Source organism: Mangifera indica, chromosome 20 (genome assembly GCF_011075055.1).
Source record: "Mangifera indica cultivar Alphonso chromosome 20, CATAS_Mindica_2.1, whole genome shotgun sequence".
NCBI classification, from domain to species: Eukaryota; Viridiplantae; Streptophyta; class Magnoliopsida; order Sapindales; family Anacardiaceae; genus Mangifera; species Mangifera indica.
In genome coordinates, this window is record NC_058156.1 from 11,481,161 (window position 1) to 11,503,620 (window position 22,460).

At 33.7% G+C, this 22,460-nt stretch overlaps 4 protein-coding genes across 4 annotated transcripts; all 4 read right to left on the reverse strand.

Annotated features, from left to right (window-relative positions):
* Positions 1-649: 649 nt before the first annotated feature.
* Positions 650-2,403, reverse strand: LOC123204264 (ankyrin repeat-containing protein BDA1-like). Its single transcript, XM_044620868.1, has 2 exons — positions 1,659-2,403; positions 650-1,585 (listed from the first exon to the last, which is right to left on the reverse strand). Exons 1-2 carry the CDS (start codon positions 2,280-2,282, stop codon positions 1,181-1,183), a joined length of 1,029 nt encoding a protein of 342 aa, XP_044476803.1. The 5' UTR covers positions 2,283-2,403; the 3' UTR covers positions 650-1,180.
* A 1,845-nt stretch (positions 2,404-4,248) lies between these two features.
* LOC123204365 lies at positions 4,249-6,971 on the reverse strand. Its single transcript, XM_044620968.1, has 3 exons — positions 6,845-6,971; positions 5,343-5,416; positions 4,249-5,246 (listed from the first exon to the last, which is right to left on the reverse strand). The coding sequence occupies exons 1-3, from the start codon at positions 6,969-6,971 to the stop codon at positions 4,641-4,643; spliced, it is 807 nt and encodes a 268-aa protein (XP_044476903.1). The 3' UTR covers positions 4,249-4,640.
* A 3,279-nt stretch (positions 6,972-10,250) lies between these two features.
* LOC123204856 (ankyrin repeat-containing protein BDA1-like) lies at positions 10,251-11,897 on the reverse strand. The gene is made up of 2 exons (XM_044621661.1): positions 11,031-11,897; positions 10,251-10,934 (listed from the first exon to the last, which is right to left on the reverse strand). Exons 1-2 carry the CDS (start codon positions 11,652-11,654, stop codon positions 10,425-10,427), a joined length of 1,134 nt encoding a protein of 377 aa, XP_044477596.1. The 5' UTR covers positions 11,655-11,897; the 3' UTR covers positions 10,251-10,424.
* A 5,929-nt stretch (positions 11,898-17,826) lies between these two features.
* LOC123204255 (ankyrin repeat-containing protein BDA1-like) lies at positions 17,827-19,588 on the reverse strand. Its single transcript, XM_044620856.1, has 2 exons — positions 18,805-19,588; positions 17,827-18,731 (listed from the first exon to the last, which is right to left on the reverse strand). Exons 1-2 carry the CDS (start codon positions 19,426-19,428, stop codon positions 18,258-18,260), a joined length of 1,098 nt encoding a protein of 365 aa, XP_044476791.1. The 5' UTR covers positions 19,429-19,588; the 3' UTR covers positions 17,827-18,257.
* Between the last annotated feature and the right edge of the window lie 2,872 nt (positions 19,589-22,460).

Here is a 22,460-nt window from a genome sequence, read left to right on the forward strand (position 1 = left end):
AAACATATCCAGAAAAGGGTTAAAAGCAATCATATGCAACTTTAAACTTAAATGGTCGGTCTACAAATACGGTCAGTTTAGGGAAATCATGCTTTAATACAATTATTTTGAAACTGAAATGTACAAACCAATTCAACCGGAAACTAGTCTATGGCTTAATCTGATTCTTACTAAAAACTGGCTTAGTATAAGACTTAATCAAACTCGGGTTAACCAGTGAATTAATTAAAAACAGATTGGGCTTGACTAAGTTTTATTGTCGTGAGTCGTGACTCTTAATTTTAATTCCTATTCTATTTTTTAAGTTTTCTTCTGTTTTAATGAATTGACATTTATGTTTCAAAAAGTACATTTATTTTATTGGTATTAATAATTGTATAAATTTGATTCCAATGAATTTTATATAGTTTATATTTAAAATAATTGTTAAATATTCGATATTATTTAATAAATTTATTATAATTTGATGATAAATTAAATTGATCGAATCATGAACTAATAAGATAATCGATTTGATCATCAATCCGATTTTAAAAACATAACTTTAATATTAACTAGCAACTACCCTGACAAAGTTGCCCTCGGAAGGAAAATGTTATTACACTTCACTAGCTAAATAAAACATAAGAACACTTAAATCTTTCGGAAATTAAAAAACCGTCATTAAATGACCATAATACCTTTAATCACATACACTAATGAATCGTCAAAAGACGATTATATATACGAGTCCATTAAATATATTCAGAGAGTTGTTGTAACATCTCAAGCAATTACAAAACATAAACAAGTGGCAGAAAAAATATATAAATTCAATATTACTATTTACAGCTGATTTCGCATCTTAGGTTGTTCAAAGCTTCCCAAACGTAGGTTCCTCCGGCGGCCATTCCGCGCGAGCTTCGAATGTTGCAAATCTAAGAACCATGGGATATAATATGCTGCAAGCCCACTTACAAACAGAAAAAAGATAAACAAGGAGTGTGGAAAGGAACTTCCGTTGTAGTCAAAAGTTTCAAGAATAGAAATATAATAAGAAAATTGCATCAAAAATATCAGTGCGTTAATGTTCATGTAAAATGGGAGGCCAGCTACAAGAGTGGAAATAAAGCACACAGACGTAAAAAAGCCAAAGAATTAAATGCCAAAAATGATAATTGGAATGAAGACCCCAGAATCATCATCCCTGCTTCATGTTCGTGGTCATCTTGCCAATATCCTCCGGGGGGCTCAGTGCTGCTTGATAGGTGGCTGTGGCTATCAATATAGCCACCACAAGTAGTACGTTCCGGACTTCAAGGGGAATTTCATCAACTCTTCGGTAACCTAGCGAGAATCTTTTCAGAATTTTTTCTGAAAACGGTAAGCCACCAGAGAAGTACTCGACTAGTAAAGGTTTTTTTGAATCTCTTAAGGACGGACGATGGAGTTGACAAGCAGTTTTAGCATTAGCAGCAAGTAGAATGTCCCCAACTGCTGCATCTACCAAACCTTGACATCGGCGAACGTAGAAGATGTCCAAAGCTGTCAAACCTTTACTGTTGTTTATATTCACTTTCAGATATCCAATCAACAGCTTCACCATCTTCACAATTGAGTAGAAAATGAAATTTTAGAAGCTTATATAAAGAAAATGACAAGGCAAATCGGATGCTTACCTCAGGTTGATCTGCAGACACTGCAGTATGCAATGGATTGTTTCCTTCCTCGTCCTTCCACTTCAGGATCTCCTCTTTGTTGAAGCGTCGAAGCCATCCTAGCAAGACTTTAAAGGCTTTGAAACTCCCGTTTTTTACAGCCACATGTACAACAGTTTCAGATTTAACAGTCAACTCTTCGATTGATAATGGACAAACATACAAAAAGTCAGCCACACTGGATTCATCGTCTAGTTGAGCTGCATAGTGCAGAGGAGTAACCATCCCCTTTGCTTTAACACGGACAACCTCACTGTCATGTTTTATCAACCATGTTACAAGTTCCTGGTACTTCTCTTCCAAATCCAAATCACGGGGACTAAGCCCTTCCTGCAGGCGCTTTCCCTCCAAAGCCAAGTGGAGGGGGCTACGCCCAAGATGGTCTCGCTTCCAAGCAAATGAAGGCTTTAAGTTTAGTATCTCCTTGGCGAAATGGATCTTTCCCTCCCTTGCAGCTGTATGCAAGGGAGTAGTCACAAATGGTACTTGATCAATACGCTCTAAAACGTAAGGATCCTCTGCAAGTACTGAATATAATGCATCCACATTTCCTTCTATGGCAGCATTCTGCAACCTCTCATCCATGTCTGTGTGGGTGTTTAAAGAAATCTTTTGCAAATTTTCTTTCAACTACAGGAGTAACAATGGTAGTTTGGGTTATAAGATTGAAAATTAGGAGTCACTGTTTGCCTTGTGAACAAGAAAGGAGAAATAAGCACCACACAGATTCCTATCTCTGGATAAGAAGCAACGAAGAAGCATCAAAACAGTGAGTCTTGGTCAATGTTTTGGACAGCTTCTAGAGTATTCCTTTCTCATTTTCCCAAATATCATAGCCATGGAAGACTAACGTCCCAATTATATGGTCCATCATCCAGGAATTTCGAGGCTCTCAACTCATACTGTCAAGATTTGTGAACGAATCATTCTTCAGTATCATTCCCTTCAATTTTGCAGGCAATTTTGCCTAGGCTCACGCGAAATAACTATCCCTTATGCGTGATACCACTTTGTACTTTAAATCCTAAATCTTAAAATCACACCTAATAAAAAATATCCCTTATAGATATTACCTCTAATGAAATTAAAGGTTTGGTTCAAAATAAATTGGTTTGGTTGGATAAAAAAGGAGGTATGATAAGGTGGAGTGGAAATTGTGAACGTGAGGTCATGAAAATACAGTGGTGGGCCCTCCATGCCAATAATTTCAGAGAAAAAAATATAAAACTTGTATCTTGATCCTTAAGACTTCATTGCAATAAAAAAGTTGTATTTTGATCCTTTTGTCGGTTCATAACAATTAAAAAATAGTCAAACAATCCAAAACAGTTCAAGTCTAAAAGTGACAAGACAAAGAAATTTGAAAGTCATCTCTTTGTTCTTCAGGGCAATAAAATGAAAGAGCTCCAAAATAAGCATGAAAGTAGACCATCCAGCAACTTAATACAATGGAATTAGAGATGACATCCTCAACATAGAGATAATAAGGAATCTCCATCCCCTTCCCCCTAAGAAAAAAATTCTCTCTCCTTCTCCTTCTTTATCTCCACTAAAAAAAAATTAAAATTTTATTATGTGTTAACATATATTTATAATTATTCAAAAGATATGTAGAGTAAGAGACAAATTGAAAAGAGGATGGGTCAAAGATATTTCTATTATAGTCCTTAATTACAGATATTTTAGTCATTTTCATCTTTGTCTCATCCTCATTCCTATTGAAGAATTAAGAAAGATAGGCCACAGATCCAGTTTAATAGATCAAACTGTCAATTCTAAATGAAACTTGAGGAACTTAAAACTATCTTCATTGAACTTGACCACATTAACAAAAAACAAGAGAAACAAGAGCATATCACTTAACAATCATATACTTGTTTTTTTCAGGGATTAATTCTAATCTCAATTTCACTCCTTTACGCATCCAACCAATATTGTAAAGGATGTTGTATACACTTGACAAACTCTCTGTTATCTTCCATAATCTTCTTCATGGCGTTCTTAGTGTTTTGGTTTCTATTCTCTTTACTCCAGTGGTGAGTTTTGTTACAATTTGTTGTTTCTAGTTTGGTCAATCAATGATTGAGATTTGATAGTCTTTTGTAAAGATATCTAAGATGTCTTGTATTTTAGAATCAATAAAAGAATTCATATATTTTTGAAGATCATTTGATTGGTTTATTGATATGTCCACCTCCATTTTGTCACCTTCAATTCGATGAACCACACTCTAATTCAGGTAAAATTAAAAAACCAGATCCCAATCATAATTATGTGTTTTGGAAAAGAATTGATATGATAATATTTTTTATAATATTATAAAATACATTTGTAGGCCGTCTTTTTATGGGTCAACCTATTCAATTATAATTTATAATATTTATTAATATTTAATTAATTTTTAAAAATATAATTTATTAATATTTTTAAAAAACCCACCCACAGGTTTTACCTGTTAAGCTTGCAAGCCTAACACAGCCTACTAAGCTTGTAGGCCTGACACAGTTCGCTTTGATCTATTCCGAGCCAACACAGGCTTTTTCAAAATTGCAGGGCCAAAGCAAGCTGGGGTTGGCGACTTTGACAGCCCTAAATTATCATTTGCAAAAGTGAAAGAAACAACTTTATTAGGTTTTTTCGGAGCAGATGTAACATTTCAAACAATGTTTACTCCAAAAATAAAACATAAACAAGTGACACAGAAAAATAAATTCACTAGCTGAATTCACATCTTGGGTTGTTCAAAGCTTCCCAGACATAGGTTCCTCCGGCGGCCATGCCATGTGAGCTTCAGTTGTTGGTAATTTAAAAATACTGGAATATAATATGCTGCAAGAAAACTTACAAGCAGAAAAATGAGAAGCAAAGGCCCTACAGAGGTCCTTTCGTTGTAGTCAAAAGTTTCAAGAATAGAAACATAATACGAAAATACCATCAAAGATATCAATCGGATAATGATTCTGTAAAATGGGAGCCCGTCACGAGGGTGGCAATTAAGCACACAGACGTAAAAAAGGCTGAAGAATTAAATGTCAAAAATAATAACTGGCCTAAAGACCCCAGAATCATGTTCCCTGCAAGGTGATCAAAAGGCTTTGTAGTACAGATGGTGCTGGCCGTGGTGTTACTGATAGCGCTGGTGGTGGCTGGAGGCTGCAGATTGCTGTCCTCTTGCCAAAATCCTCCAGGGGGGCTTAATGCAGCTTGATAGGTGGCTGTGGCTATCAATATGGCCACCACAAGTAGAACATTTCGGACTTCAAGTGGAACTTTATCAACGCTTCGGTAACCCAGACCAAAGCTTTTCGGAATTCTTGCAGAAAATGATAAGCCCCTGGAAGAGTTCTCAAATAGTGAAGCTTCTTCTGAACCTCTTAAAGACGGACAATGGAGTTGAGATGCACTTTTAGCTTTCGCAGCAAGTAGAATGTCCCCAACTGCTGCATCTACCAAATCTTGACCTTGGCGATCATTGAAGATGTCCAAAGCTGTTAAACCTTTACCGTTCTTTTTATTCACTTTCACAGAACCAATCAACAGTTTCACCGCCTTTATTATTGACCAGATAATGAAATATTAGAAGCTTATGCAAAGAAAATTACAAGGCAAATTGAGCTAGCAGTAAAAAACATATGGGATGCTTACCTCAGGTTGATTTGCAGAAACTGCAGTATGCAATGCATTGTTTCCTTCTTCATCCTCCCAGTTCAGGATCTCCTCTTTTTTGAAGTATTGGAGTCATCCTAACAGGACTTTAAAGGCTTTCAAACTCCCGTTTTTGAGGGCGACATGGACAGCAGTTTCAGATCTAACAGTCAAATCTTTGACTGATAATGGACAAACATACAAAAAGTCTGTCAAATTGGATTCATCGTCTAGTTGAGCTGCATAATTGGATTCATCGCCAAATTGACAAAAACTCAGGTTGCTAACCATAAGCCTATCAATCGGGCCTATTGAACCGAATCTAACTTGTTCAAGCCTAGATTAGAGATAAAATTTTGGGTTTGGGCTTAAGGTAACTATTTCGGTTAGAAATTAAATTTTTTTCGAGGTTCAGTCTTTGAGCTTATTACTGTATGAACCTACCACTTTAAAAACCTGCAAAAAAAAAAAAACATAGAACTTGTAACTTGATTCTTGAGTCCTTGGTGCAACTTCGGTGATGGTAAGGACTTGTTTTCAGAAAATGGAAATCATTTTTATTTCATGTTAGCTTCACCTAAATTTCCTAACTATTTCCTTTTGTTATTTCATAACAATTAAATAGTCAAAAAATCCAAAACATTTCAAGTTTAAAAGTAACAAGACCAAGAGAGAAATTTAGAAGTCATCTCTTTTTTCTCAAGGCAGTAGATATGAAGGAGTTCCAAAACTAAGCATGAAGGTAGACTATTAACTTAACACAATGGAACTAGCAATGGCCACCGGACGGGGAGAGGCCAAATCCCTAATCTCGATCCCCCTCCTTGATACATAAAAGATGAGAAATCTCCATCCTCTTACCTACAAGGAAAATTTCTTTCCTTTTTCCTTCCATTCCTACTAGAAAATTATTAGAATATATATTATGTGTTAAGGTGTATTTATAATAATTTGAAACTTTTAATGGGTTATCAATATTTAAGGATTTAGAGGATATGCGTGGTAGGAGACAAATCGGAGAAAGGATGAGTCAGAGAGGAGATGAGTCAAAGATATATCTATCTCTATCTTCACTTTTAAGGATTTTAGTCATTCATATCCTCATTCTCATCTATGTTCAATCGGCAAATCCTCTCTCCATTTGGAAAGGAGCAAACTAGAGATTTGGTTTGATGGATTGAATTGCCATCTTTAGATGGACCTTGAGGAGCTTAAAATTATCTTCAAAGAACTTAGCCACATTAACGAGAAACAAGTTTGTTTCTATGAAATGAGAGCATATCACATAACAATCATGTCCTTTTTTTTTTTTTCCAAAGATTGACTCTAATCTCAGTTTCACTACTTTCTACATCCAACCAATACTGCAAAGGTTGGTGGATACACTTGACAATCTCTCTATAACCAATATTGTAAAGTTGGTGGGTACTCTTGACAATCTCTACCGTCTTCCATATCTTCTTCATGACTTTCTTAGAAGTTGCAATCCCCTACGACAATACTCATTATCAACTCGGTAAGAACAACCAGAAGCAGCAAATCATCAACGAACAGATACAAATAAGCATAAGCACCTAGTGCTCTATAAGAATCATAGAATCTTCCAACACTAAGACCAGGCCAGTCCATGAAATCGTACAGATCTTATAAAGTTTCAGGTTTGAATTGTCTAAATTCGATAATTTAATGGATAAATTTTTTGCTAGTCTGAATAGTCCTTTGGCCTTAGAAAAATGAGTATCTTGTTAAATAATTGGTTAGGTGATTTTAAATTAAAATAAAATGATAATCAAGCTTATAATAACATATTATTTATATATTTAATTAAATAATTAAAAGTATGTAAATATAGAATTGCTTGACTTTATAATATATTTTCCATCTCTTTGCCAAACTACCACGCTCTTTGCACATACTCTTCCATTTCCCTTTTCCTTTACATATATTTATTATAATTAAGAGAAATTCATTAGCTTATTAATAATAAATTACCTTAGCTACCACAATTGACTATTAAGGTTTTTGTAATTGAATCAAATACGCTAGCTTTATAACTTTTTCAAAAATACATAATTATGATTTTTTTTTTTTTTAAACTGAAATGGAGTTTGGTTCATCTGATTAAACATAACAAAATGGAGGTGGACATATCAACAAACCAGCCAAGTGATCTTCAGGATCATGAGCTCCGATTGCAGACAAAACCTGTGACTTCTAGAAAGGATAGTTACTCCATATAAGTTCGGGTGAAATAGCTTGAAATTCACGTTTCGACCTAGTGTTTCAAATGACTCAATAACTTATAATTTAAAATCGATTGCAATGAAGCCAGAACGTTTCTTAATTCAAGTCCGTTTCGAATAAAAACTAGTTTAATTTGATGTTCATTTAAGTTTGTTGAACCAATATTAACAATGACTCATGTTTGTTTGAATAAATAATTATTTGGTTTAATTTAGTTCGAGTTTAGTTTAAATTCATGGTTCGAAAGAGTGTCCAAATTCTTAGCTCAATTTTGCTCGAATCAATAGTTTGAATTTATGGCTTATTAATAAAATACATCGTTTTACTCAAATAATAGGTAAAACCACTTATTCGAGTTATAGATTTGAGTTAAATCGAACCATAAATTTGAATTATGAAATCGAAACAAGCCATAAATTTAAATCACTAATTTAAATCATGAATTTGAATTGAATTTGAGTCGATTCAAGTTGAACACATCCTAACTTGAGTTTGACTTAGTTTCAATAATGAGCCAAATCCTTTTATTCGAATTCAATCCAAGCTAAGCAAGTTAAGTTAACTATTGAGACCGAGCGGCTCGGTTTAGATCTAAACGTACCTTCATGGCTCCACCATTGTTCATTAGTCAAATAGTGAAAACTTAAAAAATAAAAATCACCAATCCATGAGTAAAAGAAACAAGAGAAAAGAAAAAATATAACAACATAAAGCAATATTTTAGGTGGAATAAACCTTTTCAATGTAAACAGGAAAAAAAAAACATAGAAATCTAACGATAAACTTAAATCTAATATAATTAAATGTTTTTATATAAGTTATAATCCATGAAAAAGATTCTATACAAATTTAGAGTTCAATCACAATTTCAATACAAGTAAAAGACACAAAGGTTTATAAAAAGATTGATTAAATTTACTAGAAAATTAATTGATATTTAAGTTTTATAACTTTGAATCTAGTTGTTAAATCAAAACTTAATTATCTAGATTGAAAACCCATATGTCTCGTTATATATTGATAAACAAAACAAGTTAAAATAATATATTTAAATATTTGAATATCAATTATTTAGTTTAACACTATTTTTTCAAAAGATTGAAACTCTATCTCTGGAAATTAAATTCTGAGGAATGGTTGCCAAAATAAAGTTGAAGATCTAGAGGAAGAAATTCAGTTTTTGAAATTAACCTTCTTGATTTTAATTGACATATGCTTTGGTTTTTCTAATAAAAATGTGGTGTTTGGGTAATAACCTAAGCCAATTCTACAATAGGTTTAAAGTTTTGTTTTGTATTAAGACAAACATGTCCTTTAATTCTAATTTCAGACTCATTTGAGAGTGAGTCTAATAATATATCTTTAAATTTATTTGTTCAAACATATTTACCATTAAGGGTGGACGCAAGTAACTTATTTTCAAACTTTTTTTTTTTTAATATGAAGATGAATTTAAATAATATTTCTTCAATTTTGTCAAATTCAAGTGTGGGTGTAGGCCTACTCTAACAAAGTTCAAATCCGCCGCCGGGTGTGATTGGATGGAGTAGCGGAAGTTGTGAACATTTTTAATTCTAATTTCAGACTCATTTGAGAGTGAGTCGTGAATGTACGATGGTGGGGATTCCATGGCAATAATTCTAGAGAAAAAGCATTAGACTTTGTATCTTGATTCTTATGTTTTCACTGCATAATGACTCTTTTTCAAGAAGTGCAACTCATTTTTATTTCTTGGTAGCTTCACCTAAATTTCCTGGCAACTTCCTTTTGTCATTTTCATAGAATTAAATAGTCATATAATAAAAAACTTTTCAAGCGACTAGACTGAAAGAAGGATCCAGAAATAAGCATAAAGGTAGACTATCAATTTAACACAATGGAACTAGGGATGACAATGGGACACATAACAATATTGTATTAAATCTGAAATTGTTGAAACAATTTTGTATCTTCTATTATGGAGTTACCCTTGTTACTATTTAAAAGTTTATAATAGACAAAGTCACTAACTAATCTGGATTACTTAACGAAAAATAGTAATAATAAATTTATCTCTTAAGTTATTTTTTTCAAACAAATTGTTGGACCATCTCTTTCAAACAGATTGTTTCTCCCATGGAACAATCTTAGGTAATCTCTTTTGTGTATTATCTCTTAAGAAAATTACATTGGAATTGACTTGATTCAATAAAGAATGAGGTGTGATAGGGTGGAGTAGCGACGCAGAGCGGAAGTTGTAAATTTGAGGTCATAAAGCTACGGCGGTGGAGTTTCCACGCCAATAATTTCAGAGTAAAAACAAAAAATTTGTATCTAGATTCTTGTGTTTACACTGCAACATTTTTATTTAGTGGTGGCTTCACCTAAATTTCCTACCAACTTCTTTTCGTCATTTTCATAACAATTAAGAGCAATGCTATATTTATTTAAGCGAGTTGCATCCTTACAATACAATAATTATTCACCAAGTGCCTTCCACGAACCCAGTTGAGTTGGTGACTCTGGTGCCTATTCGGCTCTCTCAAAAGATGACTGAGCTGTCGTGCTACACCGCATTTGGTTTCCACGTCATCAGCCTTCGACCAAAAACTATTGTTCTTTTGCGCAGAAAAAACAAAAAAAGGCAAAAATATATGAAAAGCATTTTAATAATAAAGACAAGGATTTTGAGTAAAAGTTATTTGAGTAAAACTATTGTTCGGATTCATATACAATAAGTTTGTTTCAAATTTATTTGAGTAAAAGTTAATTTAAACCCGAACAAGCTCACGAATCAACTCTAGAGTCAAGTCAATTGGACATAGTCTACATCATATTTTTTAGTAGATAAATGATGTGTTATATACTAAAAAATATGATGTAGACTATGTTCCCTGCAAGGTGATCAAAAGGCTTTGTATTATAGATGGTACTGGCCGTCGTGTTACTGATAGCGCTGATGGTGGCTGGAGGCTGCAGATTGCTGTCCTCTTGCCAAAATCCTCCACGAGGGCTTAATGCAGCTTGATAGGTGGCTGTGGCTATCAATATAGCCACCACAAGTAGAACATTTCGGACTTCAAGTGGAACTTTATCAACGCTTCGGTAACCCAGACCAAAGCTTTTCAGAATTCTTGCAGAAAATGATAAGCCCCTGGAAGAGTTCTCAAATAGTGAAGCTTCTTCTGAACCTCTTAAAGACGGACAATGGAGTTGAGATGCACTTTTAGCTTTAGCAGCAAGTAGAATGTCCCCAACTGCTGCATCTACCAAATCTTGACCTTGGCGATCATTGAAGATGTCCAAAGCTGTTAAACCTTTACCGTTCTTTTTATTCACTTTCATACATCCAATCAACAGTTTCACCGCCTTTATTATTGACCAGATAATGAAATATTAGAAGCTTATGCAAAGAAAATTGCAAGGCAAACTGAGCTAGCAGTAAAAAACATCTGGGATGCTTACCTCTGGTTGATTTGCAGAAACTGCAGTATGCAATGCATTGTTTCCTTCTTCATCCTCCCAGTTCAGGATCTCCTCTTTGTTGACGTATTGGAGCCATCCTAACAGGACTTTAAAGGCTTTCAAACTCCCGTTTATGAGGGCGAGATGGACAGCAGTTTCAGATCTAACAGTCAAATCTTCGACTGATAATGGACAAACATACAAAAAGTCTGTCAAATTGGATTCATCGTCTAGTTGAGCTGCATAATGCAAAGGAGTAACCATCCCCCTTGCTTTAACATGGACAAGCCCACTGTCATGTTTTATCAACCACGTAACAACTTCCTGGTACTTCCCCTCCAAATTCAAATCATGAGGACTAAGCCGTTCCTGCAAGTGCTTCCCCTCCAAAGCCAAATGGAGAGGGCTACGCCCAATATGATCTCGCTTCCAAGCAAATGAAGGCCTTAAGTTTAGTATTTCCTTGGCAAAATAGGTCATTCCCTCCCTTGCAGCTGTGTGTAAGGGAGTAGTCACAAATGGTACTTGATCAATACGCTCCAAAACATAAGGATCCTCTGCAACCACTAAATATAATGCATCCACATTTCCTTCCATGGCAGCATTCTGCAACCTCTCATCCATGTCTGTGTGGGTGTTTAAAGAAATCTTTTACAAATTTTCTTTCAACTACAAGAGTAACAATGGTAGTTTGGGTAATAAGAATGAAAATTAGGAGTCACTGTTTGCCTTGTGCACAGGACAGGAGAAATGAGCACCTTAGATTCCTCTTTTTGGATAGGAAGCAACGAAGAAGCACCGAAACAGTGAGTCTTGGTCAATGTTTTGGACAGCTTCTGGAGTTTTCCTTTCTCATTTCCCAAATATCATAGCCATGGAAGACTAACGTCCAATTATATGGTCCATCATCCAGGAATTTCGAGGCTCTCAACTCATACTGTCAAGATTAGTAAAACCCTAGATGATAGATGCTTGTGAACGAATCATTCTTCAGTATCATTACCTTCAATTTTGCAAGCAATTTTGCCTAGGCTCACACGAACTCTAAATTTTAAATCTTAAAATCACACATAATAAATAATAATCCTTATATGTAATTCCTTTAATTAAGTTAAGAGTTTGATTCAAACTGAATCAGTTCGATAAGAAAAGAGGTACGATAAAGTGGAGTGGCAATCGAGAGCAGAAATTGTGAACGTGAGGTCATGAAAATATGGTGGTGGGGCTTCCATGCCAACAATTTCAGAGAAAAAAACATAAAACTTGTATCTTGATTCTTAAGACTTCACTGCAATAAGGAAGCTGTTAATGACGCGTTTTCAAAAAAGGGAAACTTAATTTTATTTCATGGTAGCCTCACGAAATTTCCTAAGAACTTCCTTTTGTCGGTTCATAACAATTTAAAAATAATCAAACAATTCAAGGTTAAAAGTGACAAGACAAAAAGAAATTTAAAAATCATCTCCTTTTTTTCAAGGCAGTAAATGAAGGAGTTCCAAAAATAAGCATGGAAGTAGACCATCCAACAACTTAACACAATGGAATTAGAGATGGCATCCTCAACATAGGGATAACAAGAATCCTCCATCCCCTTCCCTCTAGGAAAAAATTTTCTCTCCTTCTCCTCCTCATTTCCATTAGAAAAATATTAAAATATTTATTATACGTTATAATATATTTATAATAAATATTTATAATATTTATTATATATCAAAAATATTTTCATTTTTATCTCCACTGACAAAAATTTAAATCATCTTCGTTACTATCCTTATTTTTATTCTTATCAGAAAGTCACCTTTTTTCATTTGAGAAAAGATGGAGCACAAAATTGATTTTTAATATTTGATTGGTCATCAGATTGTTTAATTATTAAAAATAATATTTTAAATAATTTATTATTAAATTTATTTTCTAAATTATTTTAATATCAAAATAATGTAATGTATTAATAAAATGATAGATAAAATTTGGACTTAAGTCTTAAAAATTAAATTTAAAAAAATTGAATTTTTAATATTGATGTGATCAAACCCCCCCACCCCACCCCCCCCCCCCCCCCCCCCCCCCTTATTTTTTTCAGGTATATCCGTTGCAACCACTTAATTTAATTTGATTCAAATTAATTTACGCAGGTTTAACTCAAAAACTAGTTTTCAAGTGAACCACAACTATTTTTGTTTGCGGGTGACAGTCTAATCAATTTGATTAGCTAGTCTCATTTGGTTACCATTATAAATTACAATGGAACTTCAACTCAGTCACCTTAAATTATACACATTACACGTAGTTTTAACTTTTTAATTGAGTATTCATATAATGTATTATCATGAAATTTAGATGTTATTTTATTTTTAATTCAAAATTATCAAATCACATGATCACATATTATTTGAATATCTAATTAAATATTCAAAACTAGATATAAATAACATTTCTTATAATATTTTTCTTCAAGGGAAACTGCAATAATACTTATCTGATGGATTTTTTTTATATGACAAATATTAAAGTGAATTATGTAATATTATCGTTAGAATTATGGATAAATATAATATTTTACAATTAACCTATTTTTTTAACATTATTGTATTATTTTCCACCACGTCTAAGCATTATCCATGCTTTATATTCTTATACCAGTCAATTAAATCAGTTTGCTCAGAATTTGATGATCGGTATGATTCAAACAAATGTTCAAACTTATACTAATTATTAAATAGTACCGATTCATAATTGAACTCAATTAAACGATGATTATGAATAATTTTAAATCAAAAATAAAATTTTAACCAAATAATGACATATCTCAAAACAAGTTGCAAGTAACATTGCTAAGTGGCCAGTGTACGAGCACGATGAGCGTACATAAATCATGTTGTAATACCAACTAGAAACAACTTCTCTAGAATTGTTGCCCTCCAAACAAAAATGTTGCTGCACTTTACCAAATAAAGTTTTAGCTAATTGATCTTTCTGATTGGGTGTTGTTTTGATTCGGTTCAAATCAAATCTAGTTAAATCTAATTGTAATTATATATAGTTAACGATATGTTGACTATTAGATTATTTGACATGTAGTAATATTGTTGTTTTATATAGGTTTGGATTTGATTTAAACTATTCAACCTTAAATTTAAATTGCAATTGAATGAGCCAAGTTTAATTGAAAAATTAATTACATTTTTATAATACGAGTTAACTTTAAATTAATCTAAATATTTAAGTTTGAATTGATTTAAATCAAATTTAAAATTAAATTGATTTTTTCTAACCAAGTTTAAACTTTAGTATAATGATCTCATTCAATTGTTATTTAAAGTTAACGTGGACTCGATTTACCGTTAGTTATATACAGCTGTGATATTTTAAGATTGAGTTATTAGATATTGGTATGATAGATTAGTCATGTGAATAATATTTGAGTTATTATTTTAATAACAATAAAATTATATATATTTAAATATTAATTTTTCTATTAACGGTGTAACAGAATATTTTCAATAATCGGCAAGGAGGTACTGTTACTGGCACGGTGGGAATTATCGTATTTGAAATCGTAGATTCCATCGCTTGCCTGCTGCAGAGTTACTTCTGATTTCTTCCCAGTGACCTTTCTTTTTCTAACTGCACTCACAAATTTTTCTACTCTGCACGCGCCCATAAACCAGCGTAATCCCCACTCGCTTCCTGCCAATTTGCAAACCGGACCGGCTAATTCGACGGAGAATGGGCAAATACCCTGATCTTCCAGAACCGGAACACTTAAAAACCGTCATTAAATGACCATAACACCTTTAAACACATACACTAATGAATCGTCAAAAGACGATCGTATATACATAGGTAATAAACATTTTAACTCCCTTGTCTTAAAATTTATTACTGTAACATGTCAAATATCTAAAAACTTGAAATATTTATGCGCATAGTTGGGAGTTGAGATCCCATTTGAATGGTGAAAGAGACGAGTCCATTAAATATATCCAGAGAGTTGTTGTAACATTACAAGCAATTACAAAACATAAACAAGTGGCAGAAGCACTCTATAAATTCACTATTACTATTTACAGCTGATTTCCCATCTTCGGTTGTTCAAAGCTTCCCAAACGTAGGTTTTTCCAGCGGCCATGCTGTGTGAGCTTCGAATTTTTGTCAACTAAGACCAATGGGATACAATATGTTGCCTGAAAACCCCAAGGATAGGAATTAAACCCATCCAGATGATCGACCAACTATAAATACTCTAAAGACACCTTCTTTCGCCGATCATTCCCTAACAAAACTATGTGAAGAACATACAATAAGGCCATCTTTATTGCATCAATGTCGTCATCCCCCCACGGCCTCGATAAGAAAACACGCTCTAGGTCATGATACTGTACCTTCGGACAACCTCGAAAGTACGTATCTCTGATCCTATGACTGGAGGAGCGAGGAATATATGAAGAAATATCAATGCGTCGACTAAACGAAAGACCCGTCACCAAAGCAAACTCAAACGGGCTAAAACGAACATCAACCCCGCTAATCCAAAACCAAAACTCATCTCTGGCAGAGAATCGATGTAGTTGTCGTAGTATAAATGAATGAACTAATATACCAGAGAATTTGGTCTCGGGTAAACGAAGAAGATACCCGAAACATGTCCTCTTGAATAGTCGTAACTGCTCCGGGGTCAGTATAGACATAATCCTAGATAATGTTGTGCGTTGTGCACGACATATCAGATCTGTCCGGAAGTGTCTGGACTCATCGGGGATTCGCAGCTCGCTTTCAACACGTCTTCTTTTGCGAGAAATATCCTGCGAAAATTTACAAAATTCATTAGCCATTCATAAATAGCAAATATATAAACAAATGTCTTCATGGAAAATCATAAAAAGAAAAAAAATACAAAACAATAAAAGAGGCGATTGAAAAATTTTAAAAATAAGATTTCAAGATTGTAAAACGGTGAAATTCAAAAAAAAAGAACTGAAATTCGAATTTTAAAAGTTGAAAAACCCTAAAATGGCAACAATCGAGAAATTCTTCGAAAATCTGAAAAGTACAAGTCGATATATCGTTAAACGATGAAATTCAAAAAAACGAAACTGAAATTCGAATTCTAAAGATTGAAAAACCCTATAATGGCAACAATCGAGAAATTCTTCAGAAATCTGAAAAATACGAATCGATATATCGTAAAACGATAAAATTTGAAAAAACAGAACTGAAATTCGAATTCTAAAGGTTGAAAAACCTTAGAATGACAACAATCGAGAAATTATTTAGAAATCTGAAAAATACGAGTCGATATATCGTAAAATGATAAAATTTTAAAAAAACGGAACTGAAATTCGAATTCTAAAGGTTGAAAAACCCTAGAATGGCAACAATCCAGAAATTTTTCAAAAATCTGAAAAATACGAATCGATATATAGTAAAACGGTAACATTCGAAAAAACGAAACTGAAATTCGAATTCTAAAGGTTGAAAAACCCTATAATGGCAACAATCTAGAAATTTTTCAGAAATCTGAAAAATACGTATCGATATATCGTAAAACGATAAAATTTGAAAAAACGGAACTGAAATTCGAATTCTAAAGGTTGAAAAACCTTAGAATGGCAACAATCGAGAAATTTTTCAGAAATTTGAAAAATACGAATCGATATATCGTAAAATGATAAAATTCGAAAAAACGGAACTGAAATTCGAATGCTAAAGGTTGAAAAACCCTAGAACGGCAACAATCGAAAAATTTTTCGGAAATTTTAAAAATACGAAGTCATTATATCGTAAAATGTGTCCAAGAGGCACAAAAATCGAGAAACTTAATCTAAAATTCTAAAACTACATATTGAAAAATCTTAAAATAGAAAAAACGGATATAAAATTCGAAAACTACGCGTCCAGAAACCCTAGATGTGAAAAATATCAATTTACCCCCTGAAAAAATATCTATTACAAACAAGTCCAATATTTATCCCTTGCCCCTCAGTAATTCTCGAAGTTCTACCGCCCCTGCAGTTTCAAAATTGTTAATTTTCCCCCCAATCCACTGTGATATGGCAAATTTCAGAAACGCCTGCAGTGGACTAAAAATAACCACCAGATCCCTAATATTTTTAAAAAGCCACTTAACCCCCCTAACCACTATCACAGTGGGTTGTTCTTCTGCGACGGTGGAAAACACTGTTCCACTGTCGCACTGCCGATGAACACCAATGCGATTTTCGGCCAAAAATTGCTCATTTCGGCCTCCAATTTCAACATAAATCGAATCTAGATATGCTTTAACACAAAACCCCTCAACCAATTTAACAAAAACAACCAAAAATCAACACATATTAAGCATTGTTCAAACCGCAAACCCTAATATTTCAAACCGCAAATTCTCACTCAAATCTCAATAATATGGACAATAAGTTGATTCAAACAAGATCACGGAAGATATACTAACCTTTTTGACCATTTTCGGTCGCCGGAGAGCAAGAAAATCGTAGGAAATGGCTTCACAGTGGGACGCCGGTTCACAGTGGGAGAAAAGTCTATTTTTTTTTATTTGCACAGTGATTATGGGCATTTAACAGTGGGAATTATGAAATTTTGGCTTGTTTATATATAGGGGTAGTTTAGACATTTCACAAATGTTGGGTATTTTTGTTAAATATGTATTTTTTGGGTATTTTCGCTTAAGCCCCTTTACTTTTGTCTATTTTTAATAATTTCCCAAAAATTTATTACTGTAATATTTCAAATATCTGAAAACTTAAAATATTTATGTGCATAGTTGGGAGTTGAGATCCCATTTGAATGGTGAAAGAGATAAGTTCATCAAATATATTCAGAGAGTTGTTGTAACATTACAAGCAATTACAAAACATAAATTCACTATTACTATTTACAGCTGATTTCCCATCTTCGGTTGTTCAAAGCTTCCCAAACGCAGGTTCTTCCGGCGGCCATGCCGTGTGAGCTCCGAATGTTGGCCAGTTAAGAAAACTGGGATCCAATATGTTGCCTGCCAACATACAAACAGAAAAAAGAGAAACAAGGCTGCGCTGTCGCCTATAGTTTCAAGAATAGAAAACAAATAAGAAGCTTCCATCCAATTTGTCATAAGGAAACTGAAATTGAACAATGGGAGGTCAGCTACAAGAATGGAAATAATGCGCAAAGACGTAAAAAAGGCCAAAGAATTAAATGTAAAAAATGAAAATTGTCGGAAAGACTGCCGAATCATCTTCCCTGCAGCATGTTGTTCTGTATTAAAGATGGTGCTGGTGGTGTTACTGATACCAGTGTTGTTGGCTGCAGGCTGCAGATTGCCGTCATCTTGCCAATATCCTCCGGGGGGCTTAATGCTGCTTGATAGGTGGCTGTGGCTATCAATATAGCCACCACAAGCAGTACGTTCCGGACTTCAAGAGGAACTTGATCAACTCTTTGGTAACCCTGCGAGAATCCTTTCAGAATTTTTTCTGAACACGTTAAGCCACCAGAAAAGTACTCGGCTAGTAAAGTTTTTTTCGAATCTCTTAAAGACGGAAGATGGAGTTGAGATGCAGTTTCAGCTTTAGCAGCAAGTAGAATGTTACCAACAGCTGCATCTACCAAACCTTGACATTGGCGAAGGTAGAAGATGTCCAAAGCTGTCAAACCTTTACTGTTCTTTATATTCACTTTCAGATATTCAATCAACAGCTTCACCATCTTCATAATTGAGGAGAAAATGAAATATTAGAAGCTTATATAAAGAAAATGACAAGGCAAATCGGATGCTTACCTCAGGTTGATCTGCAGACACTGCAGTATGCAATGGATTGTTTCCTTCCTCGTCCTTCCACTTCAGGATCTCCTCTTTGTTGAAGCGTCGAAGCCATCCTAACAAGACTTTAAAGGCTTTCAAACTCCCCTTTTTTACAGCCACATGTACAACAGTTTCAGATTTAACAGTCAAGTCTTCGATTGATAATGGACAAACATACAAAAAGTCGGCCACACTGGATTCATCGTCTAGTTGAGCTGCATAGTGCAGAGGAGTAACCATCCCCTTTGCTTTAACACGGACAACCTCACTGTCATGTTTTATCAACCATGTTACAAGTTCCTGGTACTTCTCTTCCAAATCCAAATCACGGGGACTAAGCTCTTTCTGCTGGTGTTTTCCCTCCAAAGCCAAGTGGAGGGGGCTACGCCCAAGATGGTCTCGCTTCCAAGCGAATGAAGGCTTTAAGTTTAGTATCTCCTTGGCGAAATGGATCTTTCCCTCCCTTGCAGCTGTATGCAAGGGAGTAGTCACAAATGATACTTGATCAATACGCTCTAAAACGTTGGGATCCTCTTCAAGTATTGAAAATAATGCTTCCACATCTCCTTCCATGGCAGCATTCTGCAATTTCTCATCCATGTCTGTGTGGGTGTTTAAAGAAATCTTTTTGCAAATTTTCTTTCAACTACAGGAGTAACAATGGTAGTTTGAGTTATAAGATGAAAATTAGGAGTCACTGTTTGCCTTGTGCACAGGACAGGAGAAATGAGCACCACAGATTCCTCTCTTTGGATAAGAAGGAACGAAGAAACATCGAAACTGAGAGTCTTGGTCAATGTTTTGAACAGCTTCTAGAGGATTCCGTCTTATTTTCCCAAATATCAGAACCATAGAAGACTATCGTCGCTATTATTTGATCAATCTTCCATGAATTTCGATGCTCCCTAGTCATATTGTCACTTTTATGTTGTCACATTATTATCAATTTATTTTTTCTAATAATAAAATTATGTATATATATTTTAAACATATAAAATGAATGCATAAATAATATATAAATTTTTTAATAATAATTTTGAATAAAAAATAAAATAAAATTTAATTACATATTGTTTCTTTAACAGATATAAAAAAGTTGGTTTCTCTCGAACAAATTGTTGGACCATTTCTTTCAAACGGATTGTTTCTCACATGGAACAATTATCCCTTTTGTGTATTATCTCTTAAGAGGATTAAATTGGAATTTAGTTGATTCGATAAAGTATGAGGTGTGACAGGGTGGAGTGGCGATAGAGGGCGGAAGTTGTAAATGCGAGGTCATGAAGCTACGGTGGTGGGGTCATTTTATTTCGTGGTAGCTTCACCTAAATTTCCTACCAACTTCTTTTCGTCATTTTCATAACAATTTAGAGCAATGCTATATTTATTGAAGCGAGTTGCATCCTTACAACACAATAATTATTCACCAAGTGCCTTTTACGAACCCAGTTGATTTGGTGACTCTGATGCCTATTCGGCTCTCTCAAACGATGGCTTATCCCATCAGAACTGTCGTGCTACACCTCATTTGGTTTCCACGTCATCAGCTTTCGACCAAAACTATTGTTGTTTTGCGCAGAAAAAAAAAAAAGAAGCAAAAAAATACGAAAAGCATTTTAATAATAAAGACAAGGATTTTGAGTCTGAAAAACAATAATATAATCTTGATTCATTGCGACATCTGCATCAAAATGCCTCAGAAGCCGCTTCATCATACCGACATAGGCTGCTGATGTGTGAAGCTGTCAACAGGGCCAGAACATGAGCCGAGGTGGACTGTAGATAATGTTGTTAAGTTGCAAATGAAGAATGAGTCTGCAGAGAAAAGATGAAGCTTTTAGGAAGTTAGTTGTTTCTTTTTTAACAGCTTATAACCTGATGTCAAGAGTTGTTAGTCATGTCTTTATTTATCTTGCAATCAACATATTTTTTAAAGTTTTTTTTATTAAACATTTTCTATAATTAAGATTGTTGCATTGAATGTGGCTCCGATTTGTCTTTGTTTTCCCTCCTTTTGTAGCCCGATCATCAACATTCCACACTGAGCCACGAATTGACATGGCTTGACACTTCGATAAACCGCTACATTTTTCCCTTGTTTGCAAAAACCCCCAAGTGTGCATTTGGTATAATAAATTTTTATATTTTTTATTACTTATATTTATATTATTTATATTTAATATGTTAGATAATTATTTATAAATATTCATTACATAAACATATTATTAATTTATCTTCATTAACATATAAAGTAATTTATTTTTATAATAATCTTTTAATTTTTTATAATAAAATATTTTCTAACTAAACCGGCCCTAATTGGAGTCCCATCTACAGTATACATGCAGTTCAATTGAAGTATTACATCATAATTTACTTCTGAATGAAGATTTATATGATGTTTTACAAATTACAACTGAAGGATGTCTCATGGAACATTTCACATCTAAGGGGACTCATGTAATATTTTACATCAAATAGAACTCATGTGATATTTTACGTCTAATGGTAGATTCATGAAGAATGTTAAATCAAATGATGTACTTATTTGATAATTTACATCCTCGGAAGGCTGCAATTTTCTCATTGGGGAAGGATTTTTTTCATATGATACATATTAAAGTGAATTATGTCATGTTATAGTTAGAATTGTGGATATATTTGATATTTTACTATTAACCCAATTTTTTAACCTAATTAATTTCCTTTTACGGGTATTTGGTTGAGGTATTAAAAGGTTATTACTCCCTTTATTTTGTTTAGTTTATCAAGTAATAAAAGATTTTAATAATTTTTTATTAATATATGTGTAATAGATAATATAAAAGGTTTTTTAATTATAACTTCTATTTTAAATATTAAAATATTATCAAAACAATTTTTTTTTAATAAGGGAAACTATGCAAACGCTCATCCGTGTCTTGTGGCTAGACATGTCAATTGGGCCCGGCCCGAAGCACAAAAAAAGGCTCGGGCACGATAAAGCCCGGCCCGACACTGTGGAGTGTCGGGCCGAGCCCATGGGACTATCGGGCCGGGCCTAAGACTTTAATATTAGGCTAATAGGCTAGCCCGGCCCGGTACGACACTGTTTATATATATTTTCCTGGCAGCAGAAGCAAATTTTGGTTTTTGCTGCCTTGCGGTAGAAGCAAACGGCAGCAGAAGCTGCCTTGCTTCTGCTTCTGCTTCTGCATAATTTAAAAAAAAAAAAATTTAAATAAATCTATTTTATTTCTATTTATTTTCACTTTTATTTATAAATATTTTAATCACTCAATTTCAATTATTTCATTATATTTTCAATTTCATTAACTCTCTTTCAAAACATATCTAAATTCATAAATAATAATTATTTATTTTTAAAGAATTCAGAGATTTAAGTATAAAAGATGAGTAGATAAATATTATATAGTAGATATATTTTATTTATGTTTTGGAAAAAAAAAAAAACTAACTTGAAGTTAGAGATGGGCGCGAATGCCTTAATCCCCATTCACTTTTCTGTAGGAAACCTTTCTTCTCCGATGTGGAGATGACAGAGAATCACTGTCCCTTCCCTCTTCATCAAGGAAAATTTCCCCATGTTTTTCTCTCTTCATTTGAAAAAAAAAAAGAACATTTATTAGGAT

Excerpts from the sequence above, each read along its gene's own strand:
- LOC123204365 (XM_044620968.1), bottom strand. The coding sequence starts at position 6,971 with ATGGACTGGCCTGGTCTTAGTGTTGGAAGATTCTATGATTCTTATAGA. Across the intron at positions 5,417-6,844 it reads TCTTACCGAGTTGATAATGA|AGGAGATCCTGAACTGGGAG; the intron begins GTATTGTCGTAG and ends ACTTCAAAAAAG. Across the intron at positions 5,247-5,342 it reads TTTCTGCAAATCAACCTGAG|GCGGTGAAACTGTTGATTGG; the intron begins GTAAGCATCCCA and ends TCAATAATAAAG.
- LOC123204264 (XM_044620868.1), bottom strand. The coding sequence starts at position 2,282 with ATGGATGAGAGGTTGCAGAATGCTGCCATAGAAGGAAATGTGGATGCA. Across the intron at positions 1,586-1,658 it reads TGTCTGCAGATCAACCTGAG|ATGGTGAAGCTGTTGATTGG; the intron begins GTAAGCATCCGA and ends TCAATTGTGAAG.
- LOC123204856 (XM_044621661.1), bottom strand. The coding sequence starts at position 11,654 with ATGGATGAGAGGTTGCAGAATGCTGCCATGGAAGGAAATGTGGATGCA. Across the intron at positions 10,935-11,030 it reads TTTCTGCAAATCAACCAGAG|GCGGTGAAACTGTTGATTGG; the intron begins GTAAGCATCCCA and ends TCAATAATAAAG.
- LOC123204255 (XM_044620856.1), bottom strand. The coding sequence starts at position 19,428 with ATGGATGAGAAATTGCAGAATGCTGCCATGGAAGGAGATGTGGAAGCA. Across the intron at positions 18,732-18,804 it reads TGTCTGCAGATCAACCTGAG|ATGGTGAAGCTGTTGATTGA; the intron begins GTAAGCATCCGA and ends TCAATTATGAAG.